The 27,654-nt window shown below is 41.5% G+C and overlaps 1 protein-coding gene and 1 long non-coding RNA gene across 2 annotated transcripts in view; one reads left to right on the top strand and one right to left on the bottom strand.

Moving 5' to 3' along the window:
• The window catches only part of efhd2 (EF-hand domain family, member D2), a 29,035-nt gene extending 2,303 nt beyond the window's left edge, over positions 1–26,732 (top strand). Inside the window, exons 2-4 of the mRNA XM_021615896.3 lie at positions 22,742–22,889; positions 23,202–23,336; positions 23,733–26,732. Of these exons, the coding sequence (XP_021471571.1) occupies positions 22,742–22,889; positions 23,202–23,336; positions 23,733–23,864 (415 nt within the window). The 3' untranslated portion in view covers positions 23,865–26,732. The remainder of the gene's footprint in view (positions 1–22,741; positions 22,890–23,201; positions 23,337–23,732) is intronic.
• LOC149981245 (uncharacterized) lies at positions 11,841–19,082 on the bottom strand. Its single transcript, XR_016483302.1, has 2 exons — positions 12,073–19,082; positions 11,841–11,970 (listed from the first exon to the last, which is right to left on the bottom strand). It is a non-coding gene; the product is annotated as an uncharacterized LOC149981245 (long non-coding RNA).
• Positions 26,733–27,654: the final 922 nt, after the last annotated feature.

The following is a 27,654-nucleotide window of genomic DNA, read 5'->3' as shown; positions in this document are numbered from 1 at the left end:
TGGACCAAATCTGTACCAATCAGAGACATCTGTTTTACAAGTGTGGGTGTCACAGTACAGCCCAGTAGAGCGCAGTAATGAAACGTAGCGTGGAGTATATTACTTTATACTGTACTCTACTCATCTGAACTATACTCTACTTTTTTTTCTCCTGTACAGTACTCTACTGTGGTTTGTGACTACTATGAATTCCTAAACGATATGATCCGTGAAAACACAAACTAAATGCTAGGTCTTCTTTTTACTTGTTAATTCTGTGAACTTTTGTAACCCTCCCTCATGAGGGAGAGAAATTGTCGATTTTTGGTAACAGAATGACGAGACACTAGGCAATATTTCTTAAACTTACAGAAGGCAAATAATTTCCCCCGAATGAAATGTTTATTAGTTGGAAGGGTTTAAATTCTAATGCCTTAAGACTTTTTCTTGTAGGTGTTATCAAGACCCCTTTTCCATGTTTTACCAGAAATCAAAGTTTTCCTTATTCCAAATATTTAGGATAAGAAATGGTTGAAACATGTTTAGATGCCTTAATAAAACATAAAGTAGCGTTAGCTTTCATTTGACATGATACTATAAACTTCACATTGGTGCTCATTGGTTCTTTAATATGGAAATTCCCTCATGCATAGTTGCCATGTTGCTTACTGCTGAATCAGCTAAACAAATTCACAGGTCTGTCAGTGGCATTAAGTTTTTATTCAAAACATTAAAATAACTGTGTGTGAGGGTGGTTAAGCAGTGCTTGACCAGATCTGTCAGGACTTAACAGTTACAATGGCGCTGGGCCAGCACCTATTTGTTTACATTTCAGACACCATTGAATTGGTCTGTAAATCAAAACTAAAGTCTAAGAGACTCTGGATACTTAACAGCCAATTGAGCCCATAGCATTGCTACTGTACCTTATGGCTTGTCTGTATTTTAGACAGCAGAAGGAAATTGTATTACAGGGGACACAGTATGGGAATCCATAGGATAGCATGGGGTGCACACTCCCACTCAGTCCTGGCATCCTGCCCTGAGCACTTATTTTTACATTGTATTAAATTTTTTATTAAGAGGTCACACTTACGACTTTGATACTCAGTGTAGGCTACTCATTACGTACCCCAATATTTTCAGTCCAATCAATGCAATGTCTACCTAATTCTTCTTATGTGCTCAATATGCGGTCACTGTCATTGGTTTCTATATACAGTACAGTAGGTTATATTCACCCTCAACTACGTTTTAAGCTTTGGCAACCCTATTTGGCTGCATTCCACTTCATTGTGCTTGACTTTAAAAGACTGATAAAACACTTGTACCTTTTTTTATTATAACTTTAATAGGACCTTTTTGAAATATAAAGCTTTTAACACATCAACTCTGACTTCATTACACATGGTTACTATTTTGATAGTGCAGGAATTTACATTGTTGCCTCAAACATGGTGATGCCTGAACCAGAACGACATGCATGTCTTTGTTGCTTGGTAGTTACAATATCACATAGGCCTAACTATAGTGCAAGACCCTATTGAGAACCATTTTGTTGATTTGTCATCAGTCACTATTTCCAAGCCTTCTCTTGTGGTAGCCAAACAGCTGACATTTCAGATAGAAATAAACAGTCTGTTTTTCACTCCTTATTATGATCTGATTGACAATACACCTTTGATGGGATAAGGATAGTGTTAGGAATAGGAACATGTACAGTACCAGTCAAAAGTTTGAAAACCTACTCATTCCAGGGTTTTTCTTTATTTGTACTATTTTCTACATTGTAGAATAATAGTGACGATATCAGCTATGAAATAACACATATGTAATAAACAAATCAAAATATATTTTAGATTCTTCAAAGTAGCCATCCTTTCCCTTGACAGTCTCTCCTTTGCCTTGATACTCTTGCATTCTCTCAACCAGCTTCATGAGTTAGTCACCTGGAATGCATTTCAAGGTGTGTTGTGACAAGGCAGGGGTGGTATACAGAAGATAGCCTTATTTGGTAAAAGACCAAGTCCATATTATGGTAAGAACAGCTCAAATAGGCATAGAGAAATGACAGTACATTACTTTAAGACATGAAGGTCAGCCAATCCAGAAACATTTGAAAGTTTTCACGTGCAGTCGCAAAAAACATCAAGCGATATGACGAAACTGGCTCTCATAAGGACCGCCACAGGAAAGAAAGAATCAGAGTTACCTCTGCTGCAGAGGATAAGTTAATTAGTTACCAGACCAAATAAATGTTTCACAGAGTTCCAACAGATAACAGATACATCAACTGTTCAGAGGAGACTGCGTGAATCAGGCCTTCATGGTCGAATTGCTGCAAAGAAACCACTACTAAAGGACACTAATAATAAGAGACTTGCTTGGGCCAAGAAACACGAGCCATGGACATTAGACTGGTGGAAATCTGTCCTTTGGTCTTGAGTCCAAATTGAGATTTTTGTTTCCAACCGGTGTGTCTTTGTGAGATGCAGAGTAGGTGAACCGATCTCCACATGTGTGGTTCCCACCGTGAAGCATTGCGAAGGTGTGGGGGTGCTTTGCTGGTGACACTGCTGGTGATTTATTTAGAATTCAAGGCACACTTAACCAGCATGTCTACCACAGCATTCTGCAGCGATACACCGTCCCATCTGGTTTGGGCTTAGTCCCACTATCATTTGTTTTTCAACAAGACAATGACCCAACACACCTCCAGGCTGTGTAAGGGCTATTTGACCAAGGAGAGTGATTGAGTGCTGCATCAGATGACCTGGCCTCCACAATCACCAGACTTCAACCCAATTGAGATGGTTTGGGAGGAGTTGGACTGCAGAGTGATGGAAAACCAGCCAACAAGTGCTCAGCATATGTGGGAACTCCTTCAAGACTGTTGGAAAAGCATTCCAGGTGAAGCTGGTTGAGAGAATGTCAAGTGCGTGCAAAGCTGTCCTCAAGGCAAAGGTTAGCTACTTTGAAGAATCTCAAATATAAAATAACACTTTTTGGTTACTACATGATTCCATATGTGTTATTTCATAGTTTTGATGTTGTCACTATTATACCATGTAGAAAATTGTACAATTAAAGAAACCTTTGAATGAGTAGGTGTGTCAACTTTTGACTGGTACTTTATATGCAACTCACGGCTTCAATTGAGTTGCTGTTTTTCTATATGGCCTACAGCTTTGTGTGGCAGGTGATTTTTAAAAAAAACATTTTTATAGCAGTTCTCCTTTCATGTCTGTCACGTAAAATGTCTTGGCAAATCCATGGTGGAGTTGGTGGGGTTGACACCTGCAATTATATTTCCCGTGCTTTTAAGTGTGACAACATAATTGGTATCATCCCGAAACACAATTAATATCCTTCGTTTTGAATCATATTCATTATTGACTCTCACTTGATGAATAAAAAAAAAAAAAAAGTTAAATTACATTTAATGTTTTATCAATGAGCCTCCAGGCTTTTACCTAATTGTGTTGTCAAGTAGGCAGTTTTTAACTGGCCTACAATACCAGTTCATTGTACAGGCACACATTGCATCGACCACAATGTTGCAAGGTATAGGCTTACATTTCCTTTTAGCCTACTACTGTTGGGCTAGCCTATGTTGCACCAATTCAATCTTGTTTCACAGTGATAATTACTTTGCTACCGCCCAGCAACCAATCCAGGTAATCGGCTACCAGTGAACAAAGTATAGCCAAACGGCACCGGACCAGCCTCAGAGACCCGGGGTCTGTTCAGATAGACATAACGTTAGCATACAGAATGTTCAGGTGGCAATGTATTGTGTAGAACATAAATTGTCAGAATAGTGAATCGTTTCAGCTCTGAAAGTATGTTTATATGAAACATTCAGAGTATTACACGTCCCTTAATACACCCCTGAGCTGCTGTTCTGTCCACATATCTGGTAGGGATTATGGAGGTGACGCTGGGCTGGTCGCTAGATTGATAGATGGTATTAAACCCCCTTCCCTGTCTAGCAGAGAGTAAGCAGATAACGATGGACAGACAGGAAAGACTGGCTGGCAGACGGTCTGTTTATACCAGTAGAGCAGCAAATGTACTGAAACAGTGGGTGGTATGGGTAGATCTGTCAGAATGCTGTAGCAATATACACGCATAGAAGGCACCGCTGAAAAGGGCACTGTACGATGAGTCATGCCTTTGTGGCCTCAGCAATGAGTAACAGAAGTTTTACTCTCTGTAGGCTGTAGCTCAATGTATTGTGCAAACCAAAAGATGAGGGTGTAGTTAGCTATCAAACCTCTGTAGCTTGATCTCAACTGGCTCACTGCTAGACCCTACAGGATTTGGCCAAACCGAAGAGCTTTCTACTTATTCACCTACAGGCCTTTTCCAGTGGGGAGCAATAGAACCCAAAGGCAACCTCTCAAGCCTGTCTACTTTTTTAAAAAGAAAATCAATTGACACATGACAGGCTGCTGTCAAATCAAAACAAATGCCTGAGGACGAAAGCTGCTTGCTTAATGATCCATTGCATTGGCATGTGATCACCATTTCATTTTGTGCCTCAGGACTCCATCATAAGCGTCAAGCTGGCGTTACCTTCTTGCTCGTCTAATAGGGTTTCGTCCTGTACCACCTGCTGTGGCCACATATGAGACAAGGGGAGCTTATTGTCTTTTCGGGGAGAGCCTGCTGGTTCTATTCCCCCGTAATGAAGTGGGGGGTTAACTCAATACTGTTTCATTATATTACCCCTTCACCAAATTCCCTCCCTACTCCATGTAGCTCATCTTCACTCACAGCCTACCTGAGGGGTATGCTATGATCAGATCTAGATCTACTCGGGGTTTTCTAAGGTTAGCCCGCTTCAGTTCTCTTCACATTCCTGCTCAGGCTTCATCCGTTTCTACGATGGTGACTATTGCTTGTCCGTACTACCGCTAACTCTAGCAGGCCTGTAACTGCTCGTGTCTAGTCGAATGCTGAACGCTGAGACAATTCTGAAAGTCAGTGCCACATTTCTATTTGTGCCCAAATCAAAATGATAAACATAATCTTACAAATTCAACAGACTATGGTGTGAAATAGGCTTGTTGAAGTGCCATCTTTGGTGTGCAATACACAAGCACCTTTTTCCCCCAGTCCTATCTTTTAAAAAATTTAAAATAAATTTTAAATAGTTGTATTAAATTTTACGTTGCGTGAAGTTTCAAATTACTAAATGTGTAATGTAGTAGGTTTTTGTAACATGACTGACAAACATTTAGTTTAATAAAATATTTAATCTGTCTTCCTCAAGTTAAGGGGCTGATGTTGCGGTCTCTGCGATAGGGAGGGAATCTGATTTCATTGGTCCTCAACTCGCAGTTTAAACATTTCATTCAGGATAAATGGAGGATAAATGTTATCCCTGAGTTAGAACTAACCTGCTCCGGCAGCAGGCTAAAATATTCATTGCCATATAAGTTTACCTGGTTAAAAAGTGAGCCACTTTCATGGTACTGGTTATCCCGAGTTGAACTCTGAGTTGACCAAAGTTACCTTGCTAACTCCTCAAACCACGTACGTAGTATAGAGGGTTGTGTTCATTGGGCATCAAACTGAAAACTGACTGAAACGGGGAGGGACTACCAGGACTTTGTCGGTTCCATGCCATAATGAACACAACCCAGTTAGGGGGTTTGCTGGCAGGTTATTGGATTTAGGGTTAGGCTGCCCTGAAGTGCCACAGCCAGACTTCCATTGATGTTAAGGAGCACAGCGTTTGTCTGGCTAATGGGAGTTGAACTATATACCCTTTTTCAATCCGGAGGAGCAAAAAGTCTTATTTCTAGGGATATAGGCCTATTTATTTTCAGTTCTTCTCCATCACCACTGTTTATTTTTATCCCTGACTCTTGCTTTACTTTTTAACATGGTAGTTAGTTCATGGCAGAATTGCATATTTCCTTTTAAAAGCTGACCTCCCACTTATACACCATCACACAGACTAATGGTGTAACCTGTCAACAGCAATGTAAACGCAATGGAGAGGGTTTGGTGGTTAGCCATTCCTATACCCCCCTCCGAGTGCCCTGCGAGAGAGGATGCGACTAAGTGCAATGCCCACAGCTCCTAACTGTCCTGCCCTGAACATCACAATACCATCCCACAGGCCAACGTTATTTACGCTTTCATAGCCCAGCACCATGCTAAAAATAACCACTCAGATAATGTCAATCTGTAACCACGTTGGGCTGATCCAATCGGTGTGCTTAACAGCATCACAATTAGTCACCTGGTCATTAATCCCCTGACATCCGGGGGAGAGGGGAGAGCCGGTAGTGGCGTTACCAGAGAGGAGTGTGCCATTCCCAGCGTATTACCCAAACACATTCTCCCTTGCCCTAAATGGATTGTCCCGTATCCGATTTCCAGCTGTGACATGGAACATCTGTCACCCAAGGGAACCGGAGCCAGAAACCTCTTTCTCGTACTGCCTTTTGACATTCATGGTGGCGATTCTGTATGAAACTCTAGGCAGAGGTTGACTATAAGAACAGGTGACGTGTCAGGTTCCCAACTCTAATCCCATCATTAGCCTTTTATGAAGTGGATGCCAAACTCACCTGGGACCAGTGCAGTGCTTACACCGCGCACACTGGATTAAACACACCGCAGTGATGCTCTTGAGTCCGTGCTATGAAGGCAACCCTATTATCGGTGTAGGAATGCCTTAATATTAACAGTTGGCTAATGATCAACCTCCCTCATTTGTTTTTAGCTTGGCTACTAAATCAAGGCTTGAAGTACGTCCATCTCACAGAGCCTTTAAGTAACCGTGTCCAAGGCCTAAACCATCTATTACCTGAGAGAACTGACCCTGGTCTTTTGAGAAATTATCCTATTTGGAGAGCGTGAGAGCTTTCGTTCTGTGCGCACGCTCTGGATCGATTTGGATCTCAAACCTATTATGCATTGACAGGGAATGGATGAAAAGGCCTAGTCAAAGACAAAAGAATAATGTAGCTAAATCAATATTGTATCGCCAGAGAAACAAATGTAAAAGTTAATCTTGAGCGTGACTCTTCCTCTTGGGTTGAACTGTCATAAATCTACAATTAGCCACTTCATGGATGTTTAAAAAAACAAAAAATAATAATAATCTTAGAATGATTTGCAACTACAGTAGTGTTTTCATTATGACTGCACTAATGTGGTCCATAGAGAACCCCATCTAAACAATACGTGAGGATATCTGGAGTACTACAAGTCTTCTCTCCACTCCAACCAAAAAAAAAGCCACTTGCTCTACTTCCCAGTTTGTTATCCAACTCAATTTCATCCGTCATGTCACACTAGAGAATGACTAAGCACTCTCTCATTTAACTCGATGCAGATGCTGCTGAAGAGTGGAGGCCAAAGCTAAACCGGGCTCTCCAGTTTCCCGTGACCCTGACCAAGCATACTATGACCGTCCCAGCTTGCATCTGGCCGGAAGTCCCACTTGACACTCGAAAGCGGGTCTCTGCGATATAGCAAACACTGACATTAAATCCCAGAACTTGATCACTTTCCTATTCCCTTGTTGAGTTCCCCTCTTTGTGGATCTTCTTAAAGAGCTGGCCAAGTGAAAGCAGTATGGCGAAAACCCCACTTGTCTTAGCTCGTCTTGTGCCGCAGCTACAGTAAATGTTTTGTGGATCATACCACGTCTTAATGCGCTTCATAATGTCATTGTGGAGGATGTGATGTTATGTGGAGCACTCAAGGCCTCACTGTTGTCATTTTGATCTCCTGGCCCAGTTGCCTCAGCCTGAGGGCTCTGGATACTGTATGAGACTTTCTTGGCATCCGCGGGCACCGCACAATGACGCAAATAAACCCTGTGTTTTGTTTTCATGAATTAAATACTCAATGAGAACTACTAGCATGCATTGTAATCTGGGCTGCCTGTCAGAAGAACCAGTCAAGTGATGTCATTGACATGTTATCAAGATGGCGGCACACTAGTCAGATTTTTATCAAATCACATTTTTAAAAAATCTGTTCATCTTTAAAACTGGTAGAAGCAATTGGGCCTGAACGTCGTGGGCATGGGGGTAGAGCTTGGACTTAAAAATAATTCCCGTACAGGGCTCGAACACGCATACACGCTTAGTCAATCAGACATGCCGTGTGTCTGTGTGCCGTCATAACTGGGCTTGTAGTGTGGCGTGAGAGAGGCTTTTCCCCAAGCCTGCTCCGGTTAGCTGTTGTCTAGCAACATAACTGGGACTAAGCCCCAAGGACTCAAGAAGATTGGCAGAGAGAAGACAGAGGGAGGGAGTGGCCTGGAATGAAGTAGATCTCTGTAAACGGCTGGTTTAGGGGTAGTGAAGAGGTTATGTAACGGTTATGTTTCAGTTGAATGAGTTTGTGTTCTAGCAACTCAATGTTGTAGTCCTTTACGGTCTAGCTAAGCTCATCACTTGAAAGTGTAATCAACCCTTTAAACTAGGCCTGCAATGTATTTTGGTTTAGGTGTATCGCGCATTCCAAGGTTTTGCATGAGCTTATAGTTGGTTTGCAACCATAGGTATATAACCCCAGAGAAATGGGATATATATAGACACTATATTGAAGTTCATATCATTGGAAGTGTAATTCATTCCTTTTATGGCATTCTGTTTTGCTACATGTGGGCATCTAATTGAAACTATATTTGGAGTATGTGGGTTAACTGGTTATTTCCAGAATAACACTGAGGTAGGTTAGCCACAGGAAACATGGGTTTACTGTGACTGCAGTATTGATATCGTACGCCCGTTTCAGATGGAAAATGCAAGACTGTTTTGGCTTCGTTATGATTTATTTGCAGGCAAGTACATAGACTACTCGCTTCAAGCTGTAGTTCTACAGCACATTTGACATGGAGTGCAACACAATGTGCTTCACAGGGAAAAAAAGCAAATAAACAATGAAAATAAAAGCTGAAATATTCACTACACAACAAACGTAAGATTAAAACAATGAAAGAATGACAAACTGAACGACTAAAAAGCACTCTAAGGAAAAGCAAAGCACTCGAAGGACCTAAAAGCGTATCTGACATGTATTGGGGTGCACAATCGTGGATTGATTTAAAAACGAATAGAATAATAAAAATAATTCTAAAACAGGCAACCAGTGCAGAGACCTTAAAACCGGTGTAATGTGTGCTCTCCATCTGGTCTTGGTCAGTACCCGTGCTGTAGCATTCTGTATGTTTTGCAGTTGACCAATGGCTTTCTTGGGTAGCAGACCAGACAGTAGAGCATTACAGTAGTCAAGCCTGCTTGTATTAAATAAATGGATGAGCCTCTCTGTATCAGCCTGCGAGAGAAACGGACACACCGTGGCAATGTTCCTCAGGTGGTTAAAATGGCTATTTTTGTCACATTCCTAATGTGTGACACTGTACATCCATATCTTCACCTAATCAGACTGAATTTATAGGAAGGCGGACTAAAGTTTTTGAAGGTAACTTGTAACTGAATTGTTATGTCTCCCGGTAAGTTGTTGTAAGCGGCTTGTATTATTTTGGCCATGGTTTTGCAGAAGAATGGAGAAGATTGTTTTCTTCATTGGCATTCGTCTTTGTTTGACCAGTTGATTTGCTGTGTTATGAAGGTTTTAATTAGAAAGCCCCTTATCTCACAACCTTACAAGCAACTAATCCCTCTTTATTTCGTTTTTTTGTCTGTAACATTCTCCAGGTTTTGTGCCAAGTTGCAAGCATAAGTGCTACTGTACTTTTAAAAGTAGATTGTAGAACCAGTAGTACTTCTACTCCAGAATGTCCAACTTTTTATTTCGAATTCGAACAAGGCCCAGATCCAGACGTTCACCCATTTTTTTTTTTTTTGATATGGTCTTGAGTGCTCTCAAGATGGGAGACTACAAGATTACAATTTCATATCTGCTCAAAGTCTTCTCTTTAAAATATATTTTTTAGCCTCTGCTCCTTCAAATGTTTTTTTTGTTGTTAATTGTGATTGACTGGTATCTCTTTGGCTCTGTTCTGTCTTAAGGGCCCGAGCCCACTTCTCCTAAGAGTGTGCTGTGTTGATTAACGTGGGCTCTCTGTCCTACACAGCTCGAATGCGGAAGACACATTTTGGTTGAATGCATTGTTGTGCAACTTGCCCTAATTCATACTCGCCTTCACTGTGACTCATTTGGCCACTACTTCTCTACTTTCAGGAACAGGCATATTTCATGGATGGATGGAGGCTTTTGTAATCTCTATCAGAAGGGAATGTCATCGGTGGCAATAGCTGGAGTGTACTCTCGAAACATGATACTTGGCCGCCTTACTTATTGTAGCTGTACATGGCTTTATCATTTCCAGGAATAGGTTGTCTTATGGCATCCATGCGCTATTGTCTGGTGCAAGAAACATTATTGTAATTTGCCTGTTTTTGCTCTATCTAAACCAACACGTGCATTAAGAGTTGAAACAACACATTGTTAACATTCACCAGAGTCTGGATTTTCCTGGATTTACCTAAGAGATTACTGCTTCCCTGTTTGTCACAACTCATTGGAGTAGAGGTGTTAAGTATGTCAAGCTCACGCCAAAGCGTTTCACTTTCACCTACACTTACAGGCCTCTCGCGGGTCAATGCGTATGGTAAATGACAGTTCAGTTCACCCTTATTTACTTCTCATTCTTCTCACATACCTTAATCATATGAGCTCATCAGTGTTCCCAGCCTCACATTTTTTGGCGCAAACGTTCAGCTCCAAGTCATATTGGCGTGCAACTTTCTTTGGTTAAGTTGGAGACCGACGTTCATGTTTTTATCTCATGTTAGCTGCACTGCAATTCAGGTTTCTGTATTGTAAACTGTATTTTAAAAGCTAACTATAAGAAGAGTGTAGGCTGAGATTTAGACTGGAGGCATCTACAGCATAGTACCTACTGTAGTAAACTTCTGTTAGTCATCATTTTAGCTCTGAAAGGTAATGGTGGATGTGGACATTTTGAATCCCTGGCGTTGACTAAACCTTTGAAATTTGTAAGTGCAGACGAGGGAGTTGGTCGTGCCCAAATATGGATATTCTTACCTCCTGCTTCCACATTTGACAGAAACACCACTGCGATTAAGGAAGTTGGGTCTATTTGCACTTCCTCTTTTGCGGAGGACAAGTCATGTCCAAAGTAGCTCATTCCTTCCAGAATGCTCAGACACGTCTTAAAGGCCATTGTCGGTGGGTCAACTGAAAGTTGATGCTCATTGCTTAAATCATCAGCATATGATACTTCAAACACCTCATCATACCTTTTTTTTCATGGTGTTTCCTCAGCTTGCATTGGCAAAAGTTGTAGTTGGAGCAATAAGTTCTCATTCAATGAATTTTGACTGATTCACTTGTCATGGAAGATAAATAACTTGGGCTACAGTTCAGAGGATAACTCCTGCTGACGGAAGGAAGTCCATTTCCCGTGGGGAGTTGGGGAAAGTCCTCTAGTTTCACTGGGAATTTTTTACACCTCGTGCAACCTTTTCTCTCTCCTCGTCCGTTGTTCAGCAAAGAAACTTAGAGCAAACATACACCCAATTTTTAAAATGGCTTTACTTTTTACTGTAGTAGTAATCTAAACCCATATCTGTCTACTATACTTTCATAGAATTAGCTAGATGCAGGTTTTACACAGGCTGGACAAGCATGGGCATGTATGGAACGCTAAGAATCTGAACATGTCTGTTCAGTTGACGGAATGCAGTAGGCCTGGACGTTCCGTTAAAAACCTGTAATGTTGGCCTATACAGTAATTTCTCGTGAGTACAGGCAATGGGTCTCTAGAGATGAGCGTAATAAGCAAGTGTTTAGCTTTCACTGGGGCCACCCCTTAGGGGAGTAACAGAATATGCTGAAAGTTTCCTGTGCCATGAAGATTGGCCCAATTTTGCCTTGCGTGGATGAAAGGGGGGAAATAAAGAGGGAGTATGATGTAACCGAGCTTAAAGGGCAACGATAAGGGATAGGCGACCGAGACAACAGTACCTTTTTGCCTTGCGTGGATGAAAGGGGGGAAATAAAGAGGGAGTATGATGTAACCGAGCTTAAAGGGCAACGATAAGGGATAGGCAACCGAGACAACAGTACCTTTTTGAAGGATGCAAAAAGTGAATAAACAGGTATATTTTAGGTTTCCCCAATTACTTAGCCTACCCTGCTGTTTGTGATCCAATTATGTCCTAAAATGACCAGTGACGTGTGTTTGCTCATAGCAGTATCATAGCAGTATTATTTATAGGTGAACTGCGGACATCTTTGTTTACACTCCTAACTACATGGCACAACCAAGGCTAGTGTCCGCTGAGCTCAAAGTAATCCTAAGCAACTTTCAAAGCCCTACAATCAGGCCCAAAAACAGTACTAGCGACTTTAAAGTACTTGCCATTAGCTATAACTTCTAATCCAAATGGACCTTCCCTTGTGTATAGAAGTTATTACATCACACTGTACGGACAGAGCAATGATGATGCCCTTGGTCTTCACATCGGCTCAAATTAAATTTGACAGACTATGCTTCCCAGGGCTCTAGAAGTCAGCCCGCAGCTCAGACTGTGGCTGCCTACTCAATAAAGCACATAGCAATAAGGTAGTTATTCCACAGTTAATGAGTGGCCTTTGAATGAACCCCAATCCCCCCCATAATAGGACATCTGGACAAGGAGTATCTACTGTATACTGCTGTTCAAATACTCCCTTCATTCATTGCTATCCTCCTTGACTAGTGCAAGGCCTATTGTATAACTCCCACAACCTAGTCGTTTTGAGCTGGATGCAAATTACAGTACTGTACAATGCTGCTACACACATCCTGACCTAGTAATATATCATTTTCAGTTCATAATACAATCCTGCCTACGAGAGAGATGGTGTAAGTGCTTTTCTCAGAAGGAAAGGCACAAATGTACAAATGTAAAAATGTTATGGTCTTATTCTCTGAGAGAAAAATATCAAAGTCAAGCTGTTAGGGGCGGGGTGTCACAGGAAATAAGAGGCCGATATCATCTATTTTATCTTTGTATCGATCTGCATAGTCCCCAACTTCTCTCATCTCTGCCTGCAGTCACAACAGACTAGTTCCTCTTCTCCCTCCATCTGTTGCCCGGAGCAAAACTATTACGACAGAATGACACATTTCAACTTCCTCATCAATGTAAACTATGGCAGTAAACACCCCATTAGCCAGCCTCACAGCTTTTTAATGGAATTTGTCATGGTACACACCCTGTTAATGAGAATAGGAATGGAATCTAGGCCGGGGTAAGAGTTTGCATGCTGTGCACATCCTGCCACTGACGATGGTCGCTGAAATCACTTCCGTAGTGTTCAAGACGTTTGCCACAAATGTTCAGAGCTGCAATGGGATGCGGGGTTAAAACGTTGGTTGGACCTTAACGTCAGGGCCCATTCACAAAGTGTCTAAGAGTAGGAGTGCTGATCAAAGATCAGGCCCCAGCTAGGGCTGTTGTGGTGACTGTATTACCACCACACCGGCGGTCATGAGTCATTAAAGGCAGTCAAATTCCACTTGACCGTTTTGTCACAGTAATTAGGCTTCTCCAAGCTCTGATGCTGCTAATGGTCATTAGTAGCCTACCGAACTTGCTAACTGCCTGGTACTCAGCACTCTATTGTCCCTCTAATCACTCTGACATCAATGCAAATGTAATCGCAAATCTAATCAAACACTTCATCAAACACTTCATGAGCTCATGTTGTGCAATATTTCTATAGGCTATGCAATTGCAGTGTGATGTCCTCTATTAGAAAGAGGAGGATCCCATCGGCTTTCTGTAGGCTCGGCCTAATATATTTATACTATATTTATTTCTCAACTTTCCTAATATTAAACACATTGCTTGTCTTTACAACAGGAGTATAGCCTTCCTGGCTGACATGAAAATGAACCATAGGAAAACTGTCCTCCTTTTGCTATTTAAGTGCAGAGATTATTTTTTTTGTTGCTTCCCCTGTTCCTGTTTTGAGACAGGTGCTTGATAATGGTCCATTCTAAATCAAAACGAATTTCACACATTTATTATTTAGTATATCTGAAAACAAGATTCAATTAGGAATAGTCTGATGGGTGACAATATTAGCCTATCACTTGTGAATTATATTTTGCCACTTGCTATGATGCCCAGCTTAAGGCAAGAAACAATGCCTTTTATTTTTTTACTTTTTTGAATCGGTGGCACACCTCATGTAGCCTAGCCCATAGGCCTATATGTTTTGTTAACAACTTGACTCACACATCCCTGTAGCGGGATCATTTTCGTCAGCAACCGCTGAATAGCATAGCGCAACAGTCAAATAATATTACTAGAAAATATTCATATTCATGAAATCACAAGTGCAATATTGCGAAACACAGCTTAGCCTTTTGTTAATCACCCTGTCATCTCAGATTTTGAAATTATGCTTTACAGCAATCCAAGCGTTTGTAAGTTTGTCGATAGCCTAGCATAGCATAATGTACACTTAGCATCAGGAAGCTTGGTCACAAATCAGAAAAGCAATCAAATTAACCATTTACCTTTTGATCTTCAGATGTTTTCACTCACGAGACTCCCAGTTACACAGCAAATGTTCCTTTTGTACCATAAAGATTATTTTTATACCCAAACGTGACATAAATTGGTATTTATGTTCAGAAATCCACAGGAAAGAGCGGTCACGACAACACAGACAGAAATTCCATAATGTCCACAGAAACATGTCAAACGTTTTTTATAATCATTCCTCAGGTAGTTTTTAAAATATATATTCGATAATATATCAACCGAGTGTGTAGGTTTTTCCATAACAGCGGGAGGAACAATGGCCGGTTTACTCAATTGCGCAAAACTCACTCTGAGAGCCCCCACCTCTCCACTTACGCAATGTGATCCTTCACGCTCATTTTTCAAAATAAAAGCCTGAAACTGTCTAAAGACTGACACCGTAGGAAAGCCACAGAAAAAGGAATCTGGTTGATATCCCTTTAAATGGAGGATAGGCATGCATAGGAACACAGAGGTTTCAAAATAAGAGGCACTTCCTGCAATATCAGTTCTGTTATACTCACAGACAATATTTGTACAGTTTTGGAAACTTTAGAGTTTTTTTTTTTATCTTAATCTGTCAACTATATGCACTTTCTAGCATCTGGTCATGAGAAATAGGCTGTTTACTTTGGGAACGTTATTTTTCCAAACATAAAAATAGTGCCCCCCAAGAGGTTAAGGTTTGGCTCTTTAACTAATGTGGCCAAATAACTTCTTAAAATGAAGCACATTAATCCGCTTTACAATGGGTGTAGATGGGTGCCTAACTGGCGTGAGTCAAGTTTGGGGAAGATCATTTTCACCATAAAAATATACTTTATAATAAAATAATTGCATTTGTGGTCACTTTTGAGGTGTTTTCCTGATAAAGCCTATTGCCGTGTGTGCATTGCTGGGCATTAAATTGTGAAGAAGTAAACTATTGGGCGATCAAGATTTTAAGCTAATTGTTCTGATCCGATGCAACAGCCTCATTTGTGTAAAAAAAAAAAAAATGTTGACCCTAGTGGTTGTATTACTTTGGGATCTATGCATCCCACAACTGTCCCAGACTGTTGGGGATATTTATTTTCTCGCTTAGAATAGGTCAACGTTTGTACTATAGTGGATTGACATAGGCTAGTGCATTTGCTGTTCGTTAGGCCTACTAATCTTGTTGGCTGACGAGAAGTAAATGTAGAAATTTCTTCCAAGATCTTCAATATGCACCTCGAAATTGAATAAGGACGAGCGATGTTGCGTCCCCAACGTGTTGGTCTTCACTTGTAGCCACGGAGAAAGACCCGATCACGTGATGGAGAGCCGTGTGAGTTCGATGAGAGAGGCTTCGGAGCGGGCAGCATTTAGGGAGAAGGGCTGCAAAAGGCATGGTCTTCTTTTTAGGGTGCATTTAATTCACTTTTAATTTATTTAACTAGGCAAGTCAGTTAAGAACAAATTCTCATTTACAATGAATCCAAACACTGACGACGCTGGGCCAATCATGCTCCTCCCTATAGGACTCCCAATCACGGCTGGATGTGATGCAGCCTGGATATAGACCAACCTTTTGAAGAACTACGGTTGCAATTATAACTCTAAATGAAGCATGTAGGAGTACCTATTTCTTTAACCGCTCAACACAGAATAGCCTCATGCGCACTCCCTCGTCGTTTGGAGAAACTATCATTTCTATTTTATTCAGCTTTGTCCAATTGTATTCTTCATACTATAATATAAAATGCCATGGAATTCTAAGCAAATCTTGTCTGCTAAATTAACTAGTGTAGCCCACAGACAAATGGCATAGCCAGATCAGGACCTAAAGTAAAGACAACTCAGAGTATGTTCTTCTGAAATAGACTATTTTCTTATCATGTTTCTTTAGACCTGTCTAAAATAAATAATGGATTTATTGTGAAGATCTAGGCTATATTACATGGATTTATTAGACTTTTTCAAATGTAGTTGGTCGAAAGGTCTGCATCAGTGGCTTGTAGGCTGTGTGGAAGCCAGGAGACACTAAATGTGTTAATTAACGGTCAAATACCATGAAACCGACAGTTATTTGCGTGACAATCACCAGCTGACACAATTTCGTGACAGCCCTAGCCCCGCCCACCTTATTCATTATAAAATATAAGGCAAAATTGATCCTAGCTCAGCACTCCACTCAGAGACATATTGTGAATACGGGCCCAGGACTTCATTCCTGGCTGTGAACACTAGCAGAGATGGGGGGGATCTTTGCTGTAAGGCCACTCGTTCCTCCACTTCACCGGATGTATGCCTCTGGAGGGAATCTAATTGGCTATCAATATTTGCTGACACGGCTCGCATTGTAGTCTACACTACAGCCCAAGAATGATGGAAAAGGACTCCGTTAGCCAGAGACATAAAATGCTATTCTGTCAATGACTGTCATGTGCAGTTAGCGGGTTGGTGCTAACGCTCCAGGAAGAGCGAAGAGGAGGAAGGAGAAAAGAAAGCGTGACTTGCTTGCAGGTGCCTCACCCCAGACTACTGCGGTCTTCAGTAAAAGGTCCCTGTTGCCATGGCGACCCCGTCTCAGAGCGAGAGAGTAGAGAAGGTGGGTTCAGACATAATGACTGAGGGGAAACGGGAGGCCAATCCGTTAGCCAAAGTGCTTCCTCCTTCACTCTGCTTTCTTGCGCTTATATGACACTGTTGGTGGTCGGCGCACGTCTCTGGAGCCACTGAGCCAGAGGTGCGTGTATTATGGTGCTTTCAAGACAACTGGTTACTCTGGGGGTGGGGGAACGAGGTCAAAACATGACGTCAGTAATATTTAGGTCGGAAAGTCGAAGCTCTACAAAGAGGTTCGAGTTGGATGACCGTTCATCTATTTAAAAAAATATATATATTTAAATTCTACTCAGAGATCGTTTTCTTGAACGTACTAAAGTCGGAAGTAGGAGATTTCCCAGTTGTTTTGACCGCGGCATTAATCCTACTGTAGGACTCATTACAGCCAGCACTAGCAGGTCAAACGAACGAGTAACTCAAGAAAAACAAATCATGACTCCCGAATCTGTAAAAATAGTCATTCAAAAAACAAATTGTTCGTGAACTGCACAACACTACAGGACACCGGGGTTACCACCCCTACTCTTACGATTAGTGCCATGGGATGTTTAAAAATTATTATTTTTTAAACAGATTCAGGACACCCATTTTCATGTCTCATCTGAAAGAAGACACCCTACGCAGGGCAATGTCCCCTTCACTGCCCCGGGGCATTGGGATCTCTGGAGGAAAGATTGCCCCACCCCAAACACACACACAGAGCCAATCCCCACCCTGTCTTGGCTTGGACCCAGAGTTTCCCCAGCAGTTTACACTGCCCCCCCCCCCCCCCCCCCCTCTCGGGCCGGTGGCTAGGAGGGGCTGCCAGTGCCAGCCTCTATGTACTGATAAACACACAGCTAGCTTCTGTCCAACTCCCCTTTTTTTGTTTAGTCTGAGCTCTTTTGTCTCTTTCTGTGTGTGTCATCTAACAGTTGAAATATAGTTAGAATGCACTTTGTTGGCAGCATGTCTCAAATGTTCATTTCCTCATTGTGCAATTGCACTTGCCTAGAACAACTCACAGCAGAGGCCAGCAGGGTATGATAAGAAAAGATTGCATAGCCTACATAGACAAGGTAAAAGGTCAGGGGAGTCGTAAAATGTAGCAGGTGCTCTTTCTGTTGCACAGAGGTTGATTTGCTGTATAAGCTGGCTTATTTGTGGGGAAACGTTGGTATGACTTAAATATGTATGAGTAAGATTACCACCCCCACCCCTCCTTAGTCGAACCGCTTCCTGTAAAAGTGTGACTCAACATGGTTTAACTCACTGGTCATCAGACTGAAAGTGTGTGTATGGTGACTGTAAAGCTTACCGTATGTTTCCCAGTCGAAACAGTTCATGTACAGTACCAGTCAAAAGTTTGGACACCTACTCATTCAAGGGTTTTTCTTTTCTTATTAGTATTTTCTACATTGTAGAATAATAGTGAAGACATTAAACTATGAAATAGCACGCATGGAATCATGTAGTAACCAAAAAAGTGTTAAACAAATCAAAATTACATTTTATATTTGACATTCTTCCAAGTAGCCACCCATTTGTTAGTTCCCTTTTTCTGTTGAGCGACATTTTTTTGGTTTCTTATTGGGAAACGTAAGTGACTTAGACTGAGTGAACAAGATGGCTGGGGCTCTGATTTCTCTCTTTATCCATCTCTCCCATTCGTTATCTCTCCCCCTGTATTTTAAAGGCCTCTCCTCAGGTAGCCAGCAGATCCGACTCGCTTGCTTACAGCTTTACTAGGGTCAGAACGCATTCCTGTGTATATTAACACCAGTGTTGGGAGTAGTGAACTACATGTACAGTGCCTTCAGAAAGCATACATACACATACATACACTTTTTCCACATTTTGTTGTTACAAAATGAGATTCAAATTGATTTGTCATTTTTTAACAATGATCTACACAAAATACAAGGTCAGTCTTTTTTTTATATATATATATTTAACTTTAAAAAATATACACTGCTCGAAAAAAATAAAGGGAACACCAAAATAACAAATCCTAGATCTGAATGAATGAAATGTTTTTATTAAATACTTTTTTCTTTATGAATGTGCTGCCAACAAAATCACACACAAATTATCAATGGAAATCAAATGTATCAACCCATGGAGGTCTGGATTTGGAGTCACACTCAAAATGAAAGTGGAAAACCACACTACAGGCTGATCCAACTTTGCTGTAATGTCCTTTAAAAAATGAGGCTCAGTAGTGTGTGTGGCCTCCACGTGCCTGTATGACCTCCCTACAACGCCTGGGCATGCTCCTGATGAGGTGGTGGATGGTCTCCTGCGGGATCTCCTCCCAGACCTGGACTAATGCATCCGGCAACTCCTGGACAGTCTGTGGTGCAACGTGGCGTTGGTGGATGGAGCGAGACATGATGTCCCAGATGTGCTCAATTGGATTCAGGTCTGGGGAACGGGCGGGCCAGTCCATAGCATCAATGCCTTCCTCTTGCAGGAACTGCTGACACACTCCAGCCACATGAGGTCTATCATTGTCTTGCATTAGGAGGAACCCAGGGCCAACCGCACCAGCATATGGTCTCACAAGGGGTCTGAAGATTTCATCTCGGTACCTAATGGCAGTCAGGCTACCTCTGGCGAGCACATGGAGTGCTGTGAGGCTCCCCAAAGAAATGCCACCCCACACCATGACTGACCCACCGCCAAACCGGTCATGCTGGAGGATGTTGCAGAACGTTCTCCACGGCGTCTCCAGACTGTCACGTCTGTCACGTGCTCAGTGTGTACCTGCTTTCATCTGTGAAGAGCACAGGGCGCCAGTGGCAAATTCGCCAATCTTGGTGTTCTCTGGAAAATGCCAAACGTCCTGCACGGTGTTGGGCTGTAAGCACAACCCCCACCTGTGGACGTTGGACCCTCATACCACCCTCATGGAGTCTGTTTCTGACCGTTTGAGCAGACACATGCACATTTGTGGCCTGCTGGAGGTCATTTTGCAGTGCTCCTCCTGCTCCTCCTTGCACAAAGGCGGAGGTAGCGGTCCTGCTGCTGGGTTGTTGCCCTCCTACGGCCTCCTCCACGTCTCCTGATGTACTGGCCTGTCTCCTGGTAGCGCCTCCATGCTCTGAACACTACGCTGACAGACACAGCAAACCTTCTTGCCACAGCTCGCATTGATGTGCCATCCTGGATGAGCTGCACTACCTGAGCCACTTGTGTGGGTTGTAAACTCCGTCTCATGCTACCACTAGAGTGAAAGCACCGCCAGCATTCAAAAGTGACCAAAACATCAGCCAGGAAGCATAGGAACTGAGAAGTGGTCTGTGGTCACCACCTGCAGAACCACTCCTTTATTGGGAGCGTCTTGCTAATTGCCTATAATTTCCACCTGTTGTCTATTCCATTTGCACAACAGCATGTGAAATATATTGTCAATCAGTGTTGCTTCCTAAGTGGACAGTTTGATTCCACAGAAGTGTGATTGACTTGGAGTTACATTGTTGTTTAAGTGTTCCCTTTATTCTTTTGAGCAGTGCATATATTAATGGAAAATAGTGTGTTATCTTGATTTAGATAAGTATTTAACACCTGTTAGTCACCTTTGGCAGCGATTTACAACTGTCTCTCTCTTTGGGTAAGTCTCCTAAGAGCTTTGCACACCTGGATTGTACAATATTTGCCATTTCTTTAAAATAATTATTCAAGCTCTGTCAAATTGGTTGTTGATCATTACTAGACAAGCATTTTCAGGTGTTGCTATATATTTTAAAGCAGATTTAAGTCAACTGTAACTAGGCCACTCAGGAACGTTCAATGGCTTGGTTAAGCAACTCCAGTGTATATTTGGCCTTGTGTTTTAGGTAATTGACCTGCTGAAAGTGTCTGTTTTAGAAAGCAGACTGAGACAATTTTTCTCAAAAATGTTGCATGTGCTTAGCTCCATTTGTGTTTCTTTTTATTCCCCCCAAAACTCCCTAGTCCTTGCCGATGACAAGCATACCTATAACATGATGCAGCCACCATCATGCTTGAAAATGAAGTGGTACTCAGTGACGTGTTGTTGGATTTGCCCCAAACGTAATGCTTTGTATTCAGAACAAAAAGTTCATTTCTTTGCCAAATTTTTTTCCATCTTACTTTAGTGCCTTATTGTAAACAGGATACATGTTTTAGAATATTTTAATTCTGTACAGTCTTCCTTCCTTTCACTCTGCCATTTAGGTTAGTATAGCAGAGTACCCACAATGTTGATCCGTCCTCAGTTTTGTCATATCACAACCATTAAACTCTAACTGTTTTAAAATCACTATTGGCCTCATGGTGAAATCCCTGAGTGGTTTCGTTCCTCCCCTGTAACGGAGTTTGGAAGGGTGCCTGAATATTTGTAGTGATTGGGTGTATTGATACACCATCCAAAGTGTAATTAAGAACTGCACCATGGTCCAAAGGTCCTTTTTTATTTTTTGGAGAAGATTGAACGACTGCAAGAAATGGCAGTCATTAAATCTTCTCTGTGTAGCAGTTAGGATAATGGGACAATTCGGTGTACAATGCATTTCTGATCCCTGGATTGAGGTATATTTTCCGAGCCATATCTTGCCCCAGCTCCACGGTGTCGTACTACACAAAGGAATGTTGTCCGACCCTAGTGCAGCTGGAAGCAAGCAGGTCTGATCTGTTGGCTACTCCTCTGACACAGCTGACCACTGGCCGTTAACACAAAGTTGAAATAAGATTTTAACAATGTGGCCAAGATCTGCATATATGAGCCAGTAGATAATTTTTTTTCTTGTTGTTATGGATTAAGGATATTCAGTTAGCCCCCCCCCCCCCAAAAAAAAAAGATTTCCAAGTCAAATGCATTCTTTAAAGGAGCATTCTGCATTTGCTACATCAAATAATTAAATTCATTAATGAAGAATTTTCTAAATACCTCATGAGTTTTTCAACTCTCTAGCTCTAGTGTTTGTTTACAAACACTGTATAGCTTCAAAACATGGTTCAAACTATCATATTGATATCATGGATGGTCAGTCCTTGCATCCATAGCCATGTCTGAATTTGAAACGGGTTACATTTCTCCAGGCCCATCCCTAAGCAGTTTAGCCAAAAAGGTGGTGCTTTGTTTGAACTGCAGAGGACCCTTTTTAAGACTGTCTGCCTCGCAACAGATGCAACTCACCCAAGGATGATTATCATGTCGCTTGGCTAACACTGTTTGACAAATAGAAAACTTCAGAGGAACAGTGAAGAGGATAGCACTGCTCCGGAGAAGGAAGCAGTCAGATTGACATGAAAAGCGCTCTATTGTTTTTATTACGCTCTACCCCCCTCAAGTGGTCATCTGTAGCATGACGCGCAAACCATGAATATCTATTTGAGTCCATTGACAGCAATTTGGAATCAACCACTCTTATTCCAGTGCATAATACTCCATGTGTTAATGTGCTTCAATTATGTGAAGTACTTTAGAAATTCGTAACATATAATATTAATTGCAAAAAGGAAAAAAGGCTGTAACATACATGAAATTAATGATGTGCACAATTTTCGGGGACCCGTTTTATCTTAAACTACTAGCTGAAATCATACAAATCCTTGAACACATTTAGTCTACGCCGGGCTAACTGCTTTAAGGCTAACCCATCTTTCTCTCTGCATGTGTTCAGGTACGACGCGGGGAAGGACGGCTTCATAGACCTGATGGAGCTGAAGCTAATGATGGAGAAGCTGGGGGCACCACAGACCCACCTGGGCCTGAAGAACATGATTAAGGAGGTAGACGAGGACCTGGACAACAAGCTGAGCTTCAGAGAGGTGAGACGAGAATGAAACGGCATGGCACCAAGCACTCGCTCTTCCTACTATATCTTATAACTTGTAACACTTGTATTTGTGTGGAAGATGAGTGAGTGGTGCAAGCTGTCAGGTTGTATGAAGTTTAGTGATGTTTTTTTATGTGGTCATTTTGCTGGAATCAATTTGCTTTATGCATGTTTTTTTTTTTTTTTGCATGTGTTTTTTTTACATACATACAATCAAATATAATATTGATCAGTGATCACAAAAAGAGAAGAGTATGGATTCTATTCTGACTCCAGTGACCTTTCTTCCTCTCCTTCTCTCCAGTTCCTCCTGATCTTCAGGAAGTCTGCAGCAGGGGAACTAGCGGAGGACAGCGGTCTCAGTGTTCTGGCTCGACTATCAGAGATTGACGTGTCCACTGAAGGAGTGAAGGGAGCCAAGACCTTCTTTGAAGCCAAAGTGAGTTCAAGTTCTGATCCTCCGTGTCCGAGGTTGGTTGTGCACCGCCCTCAGCACAAGCATGAGTGAGAATCCCATTCTCATGGCTCTTCTACACGGTTTCTCCCTCTATCTGCTGTTTTATTCACTTTGATTCTTTTCAATAAATAATCAAGAAAATCACAGCCACTTTATTGAACTGACTTGAGACGTCTGTTGATTAGTGATATTTGAAGGCCGATGAGATGACATGAAGGGCATGACATTGCAAGCATAATTTGTAATACATATTTTTTGTTGGATTGATGCTGTTACTGTTTAGTTTATACAGACTTTTTTAACATCTCTTGGTTTGAACAGAACTTAATTGGTAGAAAACCATAAAACATTATTTGTCTTATCTTCTCCCTTCGACAGGTGGCGGCTGTCAACGCGGGCAGCCAATTCGAGGCGGAGATCCGGCAGGAGCAAGAGGAGAAGAAGAAGCAGGCGGAGGAGAAGAAGCAGAGGCAAGCCGCCTTCAAGAACCTACAGTCGGCCTTCAAATGACCACCTCTTCCTCAGCCCCTACTGTCCCACCTCCACTGTTTGTCTGTCTGTCCTTTCAGTGTCCCGGTGATTTTTCTGCCTCCACTTTGAAATCTGGTCATCATATGCAAGGCGCTGGTAGTCTGTCCAGGGTTAGTCCCTGTCCCTGAGAGAGGAGCAGTTCTGTTCTGCTGATTCCCCATTTGATTTGACCTGACAAGTAACTAAAGAACTACACATTCAGGGTTGTGCAGAGACCGTTTTACTCTTCTTGTCATGTTGGGTAGACAAATATTCCGTTGCTCCTCTCTAAGTCCGGCACTGATTTTAGGCCATAGCCATGCCAGAAATGAAGATGCAATGGATTGGATACATGATGAGAATAGATCTGTGATGCAATGTCTCTCCTGTACATTATACGGTTATGTGCTACTAGCGTAGGTCTGGATTTTAGCTCTGTGTTTTCTGTAGTGACTGAGGGAATGTGAATTAAAAATTAGGAATGCATTTTTGGTGATGTTGTGAAAAATTAGGATTGCATTTTAACCGAACGTTATTTACTTACCATTGATTCCAGTGAATCGGAATTGTGAGCGTGTGTTCTGAAGAGGTCTTATCCAATCCATTGTGTTACTTGGTACCAGTGACGATTTTGAGCTACACATGTCATTTCCTGTAGGAAGTCTTCTCAAAGGCACAAGTGTCTGACCTATGGTGTGAGGCAATCTGTGCACACTTATTTCCAGACCTTCAATCACATTCTAGAAGAGTAGATCGGGGGGGGGGGGGGGGGTGCAAATGGTGGCGGAGAACCTTTCTTCCATTTACCTGGTCCTGGGGTACCCCTGTGTATGTTTGTTGGTTCTTCTGTTTAGCCTGTTTTTTGAGGACAATTGACAGCTAGATTTCTTGCATAACCAACACATACAGGGCTACTAGAGGACTTGGTGTTCTGTAACACTGGTCGACCACTCGCCCCTGCTTGGTTTTACTGCGTGAGCCTTGCTTGTGACTCGTCAGTATCCAACAATCCCATATTGTCAAAGCTTTGCTTATGGCTTGAAACTAAGTCAATTTATGCACTTGACATCAAATAAATGTTTGCTCAAAGCAACAAGCTGTCAACTAGACACCAACCCTTTGAGCACATGGCAATACTCTGAGGTGAAAATATGCTGTCTGTAGTGGTGTATACCTTTACCTTTGACCTATAGACTGAGGTTGCAATATAAAGTGTGTGGCATTCTAATGCTCTGTAGTATAGTAAATGGCTATCATCGTTTTGGAACATAGTTTGAGATATGCAATCAATTTGGCCTTTTCAAAGGGTTGACTTACAGAGCTTTGATATGCTTAAATTAAACCTTGTTTAATGCAAACGCAGCTGTAGCTTTATTAAACAGACTAAATTCTAATAATTTATTCATTGATTTATTGGACAGGGGTAGAAAGTAGTCTTTGGTCATATCATTCATGTACCCTTCCAGGAAATGTAATGCATTTAACTCAACCTAGCTACTTTAAAAAGGACCCAAATGGGAGTTTAACATAAAATGAGGGAAATGGTTGTAAGTTTTCAGCATAAGTTTGCGAGCTTCCAACGTAGTGTTATTAAAGGGTATCAACGGGTGATATCTGGCGGCACATCACAGTACAACAGAGGTTGTATGTAAAGAATACAATATTTTTTCATAACAATATACATTTAAAAAAAAAAAATGCTTTTAGTTTTGTATGGTGAGGGGTTCTGTGAAATGTTCTGCATTATGGGTGTTGTACACAAGCGGGTCTCCTGGTAAAAAAGGAGAAAAAAAGTGTGTTCACTGGTTACTACACTTCCTGGTGATGGGCGATTGGCCAGTTGTAATTCTGTGAGTGATTTTAAGAAGAGGTTTATTTTCTGATGTGGAGCCTAGTTTGTGAGCAGTGATTCTGTGTCAAATGTCAATAGTGAAAACCTGTAGGTTTCTTCCACAGTCCATTTGGACATGCAGGTCTGTCCATGCTCCGTGTCCTATTTTGTCCTGTGAAAACTAGACTACAGATGTGATCCCATGATGCATTCTCACACTACGTCACTACTCCTCTTCGGATGTACCTTCACCCTGTTCTGACGGCGTGAGAGTGGGGTGCAATAAGCCTGGTCCCAGATCAGCATAAATTGTTTAACCTTCACAAAAAGAGTTGGCTAATACACTTGAAACAGTTCTGGGACCAGGCCAGGGTGCAGTGGCAGCGAGTAGAGATTGGGTGTCGAGTGCGAACAAACACCGTGAAGTCCACACTTGTTTCTGTCATTTTCTCTTGTCATTCCTCCTCTTCTTTTTCATTCCTCTTGATTTCTTCTGTCTTCATCATTACCAGGGGAAATTGTGCCAAATGTTGTTTTTTGTCAACCTACCATTCCACTGTTGTCTTTATAACACTTGAGAAATCATTCTATTAACCATGTGATATGAGATTTAGCATGATGAACTGGTGACACTCAGGGTACACTATAGTAAAGTAATGCTACAATGTACCATACGTTAGCTCCTCTCTTTTTGGGCTGTACTGATAATGCAGCAGGCGTGATGTAACCATAGGACTGGGAAACATCTACTTGCTTCTGTGTCTCTGACGTTAAATGTCCATCTTCAAAGGCTTCCTGTTAAGACCCAGCCTCGGTTTGAAAAGGTATCATTATAAGGAAATAAGTGGACAAAAGTTGGAGTTGTTTGGCTATTTGAATATCGCTTTGATCTGTTCTACTTTTTTCAAGGTTCCCATTTTTCCAGATCCTTTGTTTGTCATTTTACTTGCAGGCATCATCAAAATTCGTCTGTTTTACGTTGTGATGAAAGTTATTGAATTGTCTTGTAGGCTGATTAAAATGTGGCTGTTCTATAATACACCTTTTTATTTGACATTTTCTTACTAAAATGTATGATTATTCTTGTGGCAATAAAAAAAAAAAAAACAATTTGAAACTTGTGTTACTTTCACTTTGTTTCTCATCAGTGTATGACTTGCTTCTCTAGTCCAGTGAGATTGAACTCACCTTTGAATTTGACATCATTTGATCTGCCATCTATCTTCACTGTTACAGTGGATTTTAGAGTGGACAAGCGTTTCATTTCCACTGTAAAAATGCGTAACACTGGTATACTTAAACACCTGTCATGTCACAGCCTTTACCCTTCCAAATGTTTAATTGTCTGTCATTGTTTTATTACACGTTCTAACCATAGCTTGAGTGAAACTGTGCCCTCGTGTGTCGATAATGAGGATGTGCAGTTTTGGGGACAGCTTGGGAAATGAGAGTAGCATGTTCACTGCTCTCCGGTGACTGCACACAACAGTATCGTTGTCAATCAGGTAGAGGTGATGGTTACTGTTTTCAGACGAGAGCTTCTTCATGAAGCAGTTGCACAGTTAAGGTAGGTGGGAATTAACAATTCAGCCTCTTTCTAGAGTAGTTCATTCTAGGAACTTGTGCACAAGTTATAGGCCGTCTTTGTTAAGTCATTGGTGTGTAATCCAGGTTTGTTGTAAATTCAAGCAAATGCTAAAAATGACCAAGGATACAACAAATTGTTAACTAGAAAGTGTTGGAAAAGCAGTCCTGCAATGGGTTGAAAGTCATGTTTGTGTGTAGTATTTTTTCATAACCCATTTCTTTACCTTTTTGTATACAAAATACATTTACTTACTGAGTGATTACTCTGTTGCTATGTTCAATGTTTACCAAAATACCTACAATTGTTAAATCTATACAACAAAATTCTTGCAGGTTTGACAAATGTATACATTTGTGTATGCATTGTACTAT

This window comes from Oncorhynchus mykiss, chromosome 9, assembly GCF_057628025.1.
Source record: "Oncorhynchus mykiss isolate SJ-2025 chromosome 9, ASM5762802v1, whole genome shotgun sequence".
Taxonomy (NCBI): Eukaryota; Metazoa; Chordata; class Actinopteri; order Salmoniformes; family Salmonidae; genus Oncorhynchus; species Oncorhynchus mykiss.
The sequence above is the reverse complement of the archived record's forward strand: the minus strand, read 5'-3'. Positions and strand labels throughout refer to the sequence as shown.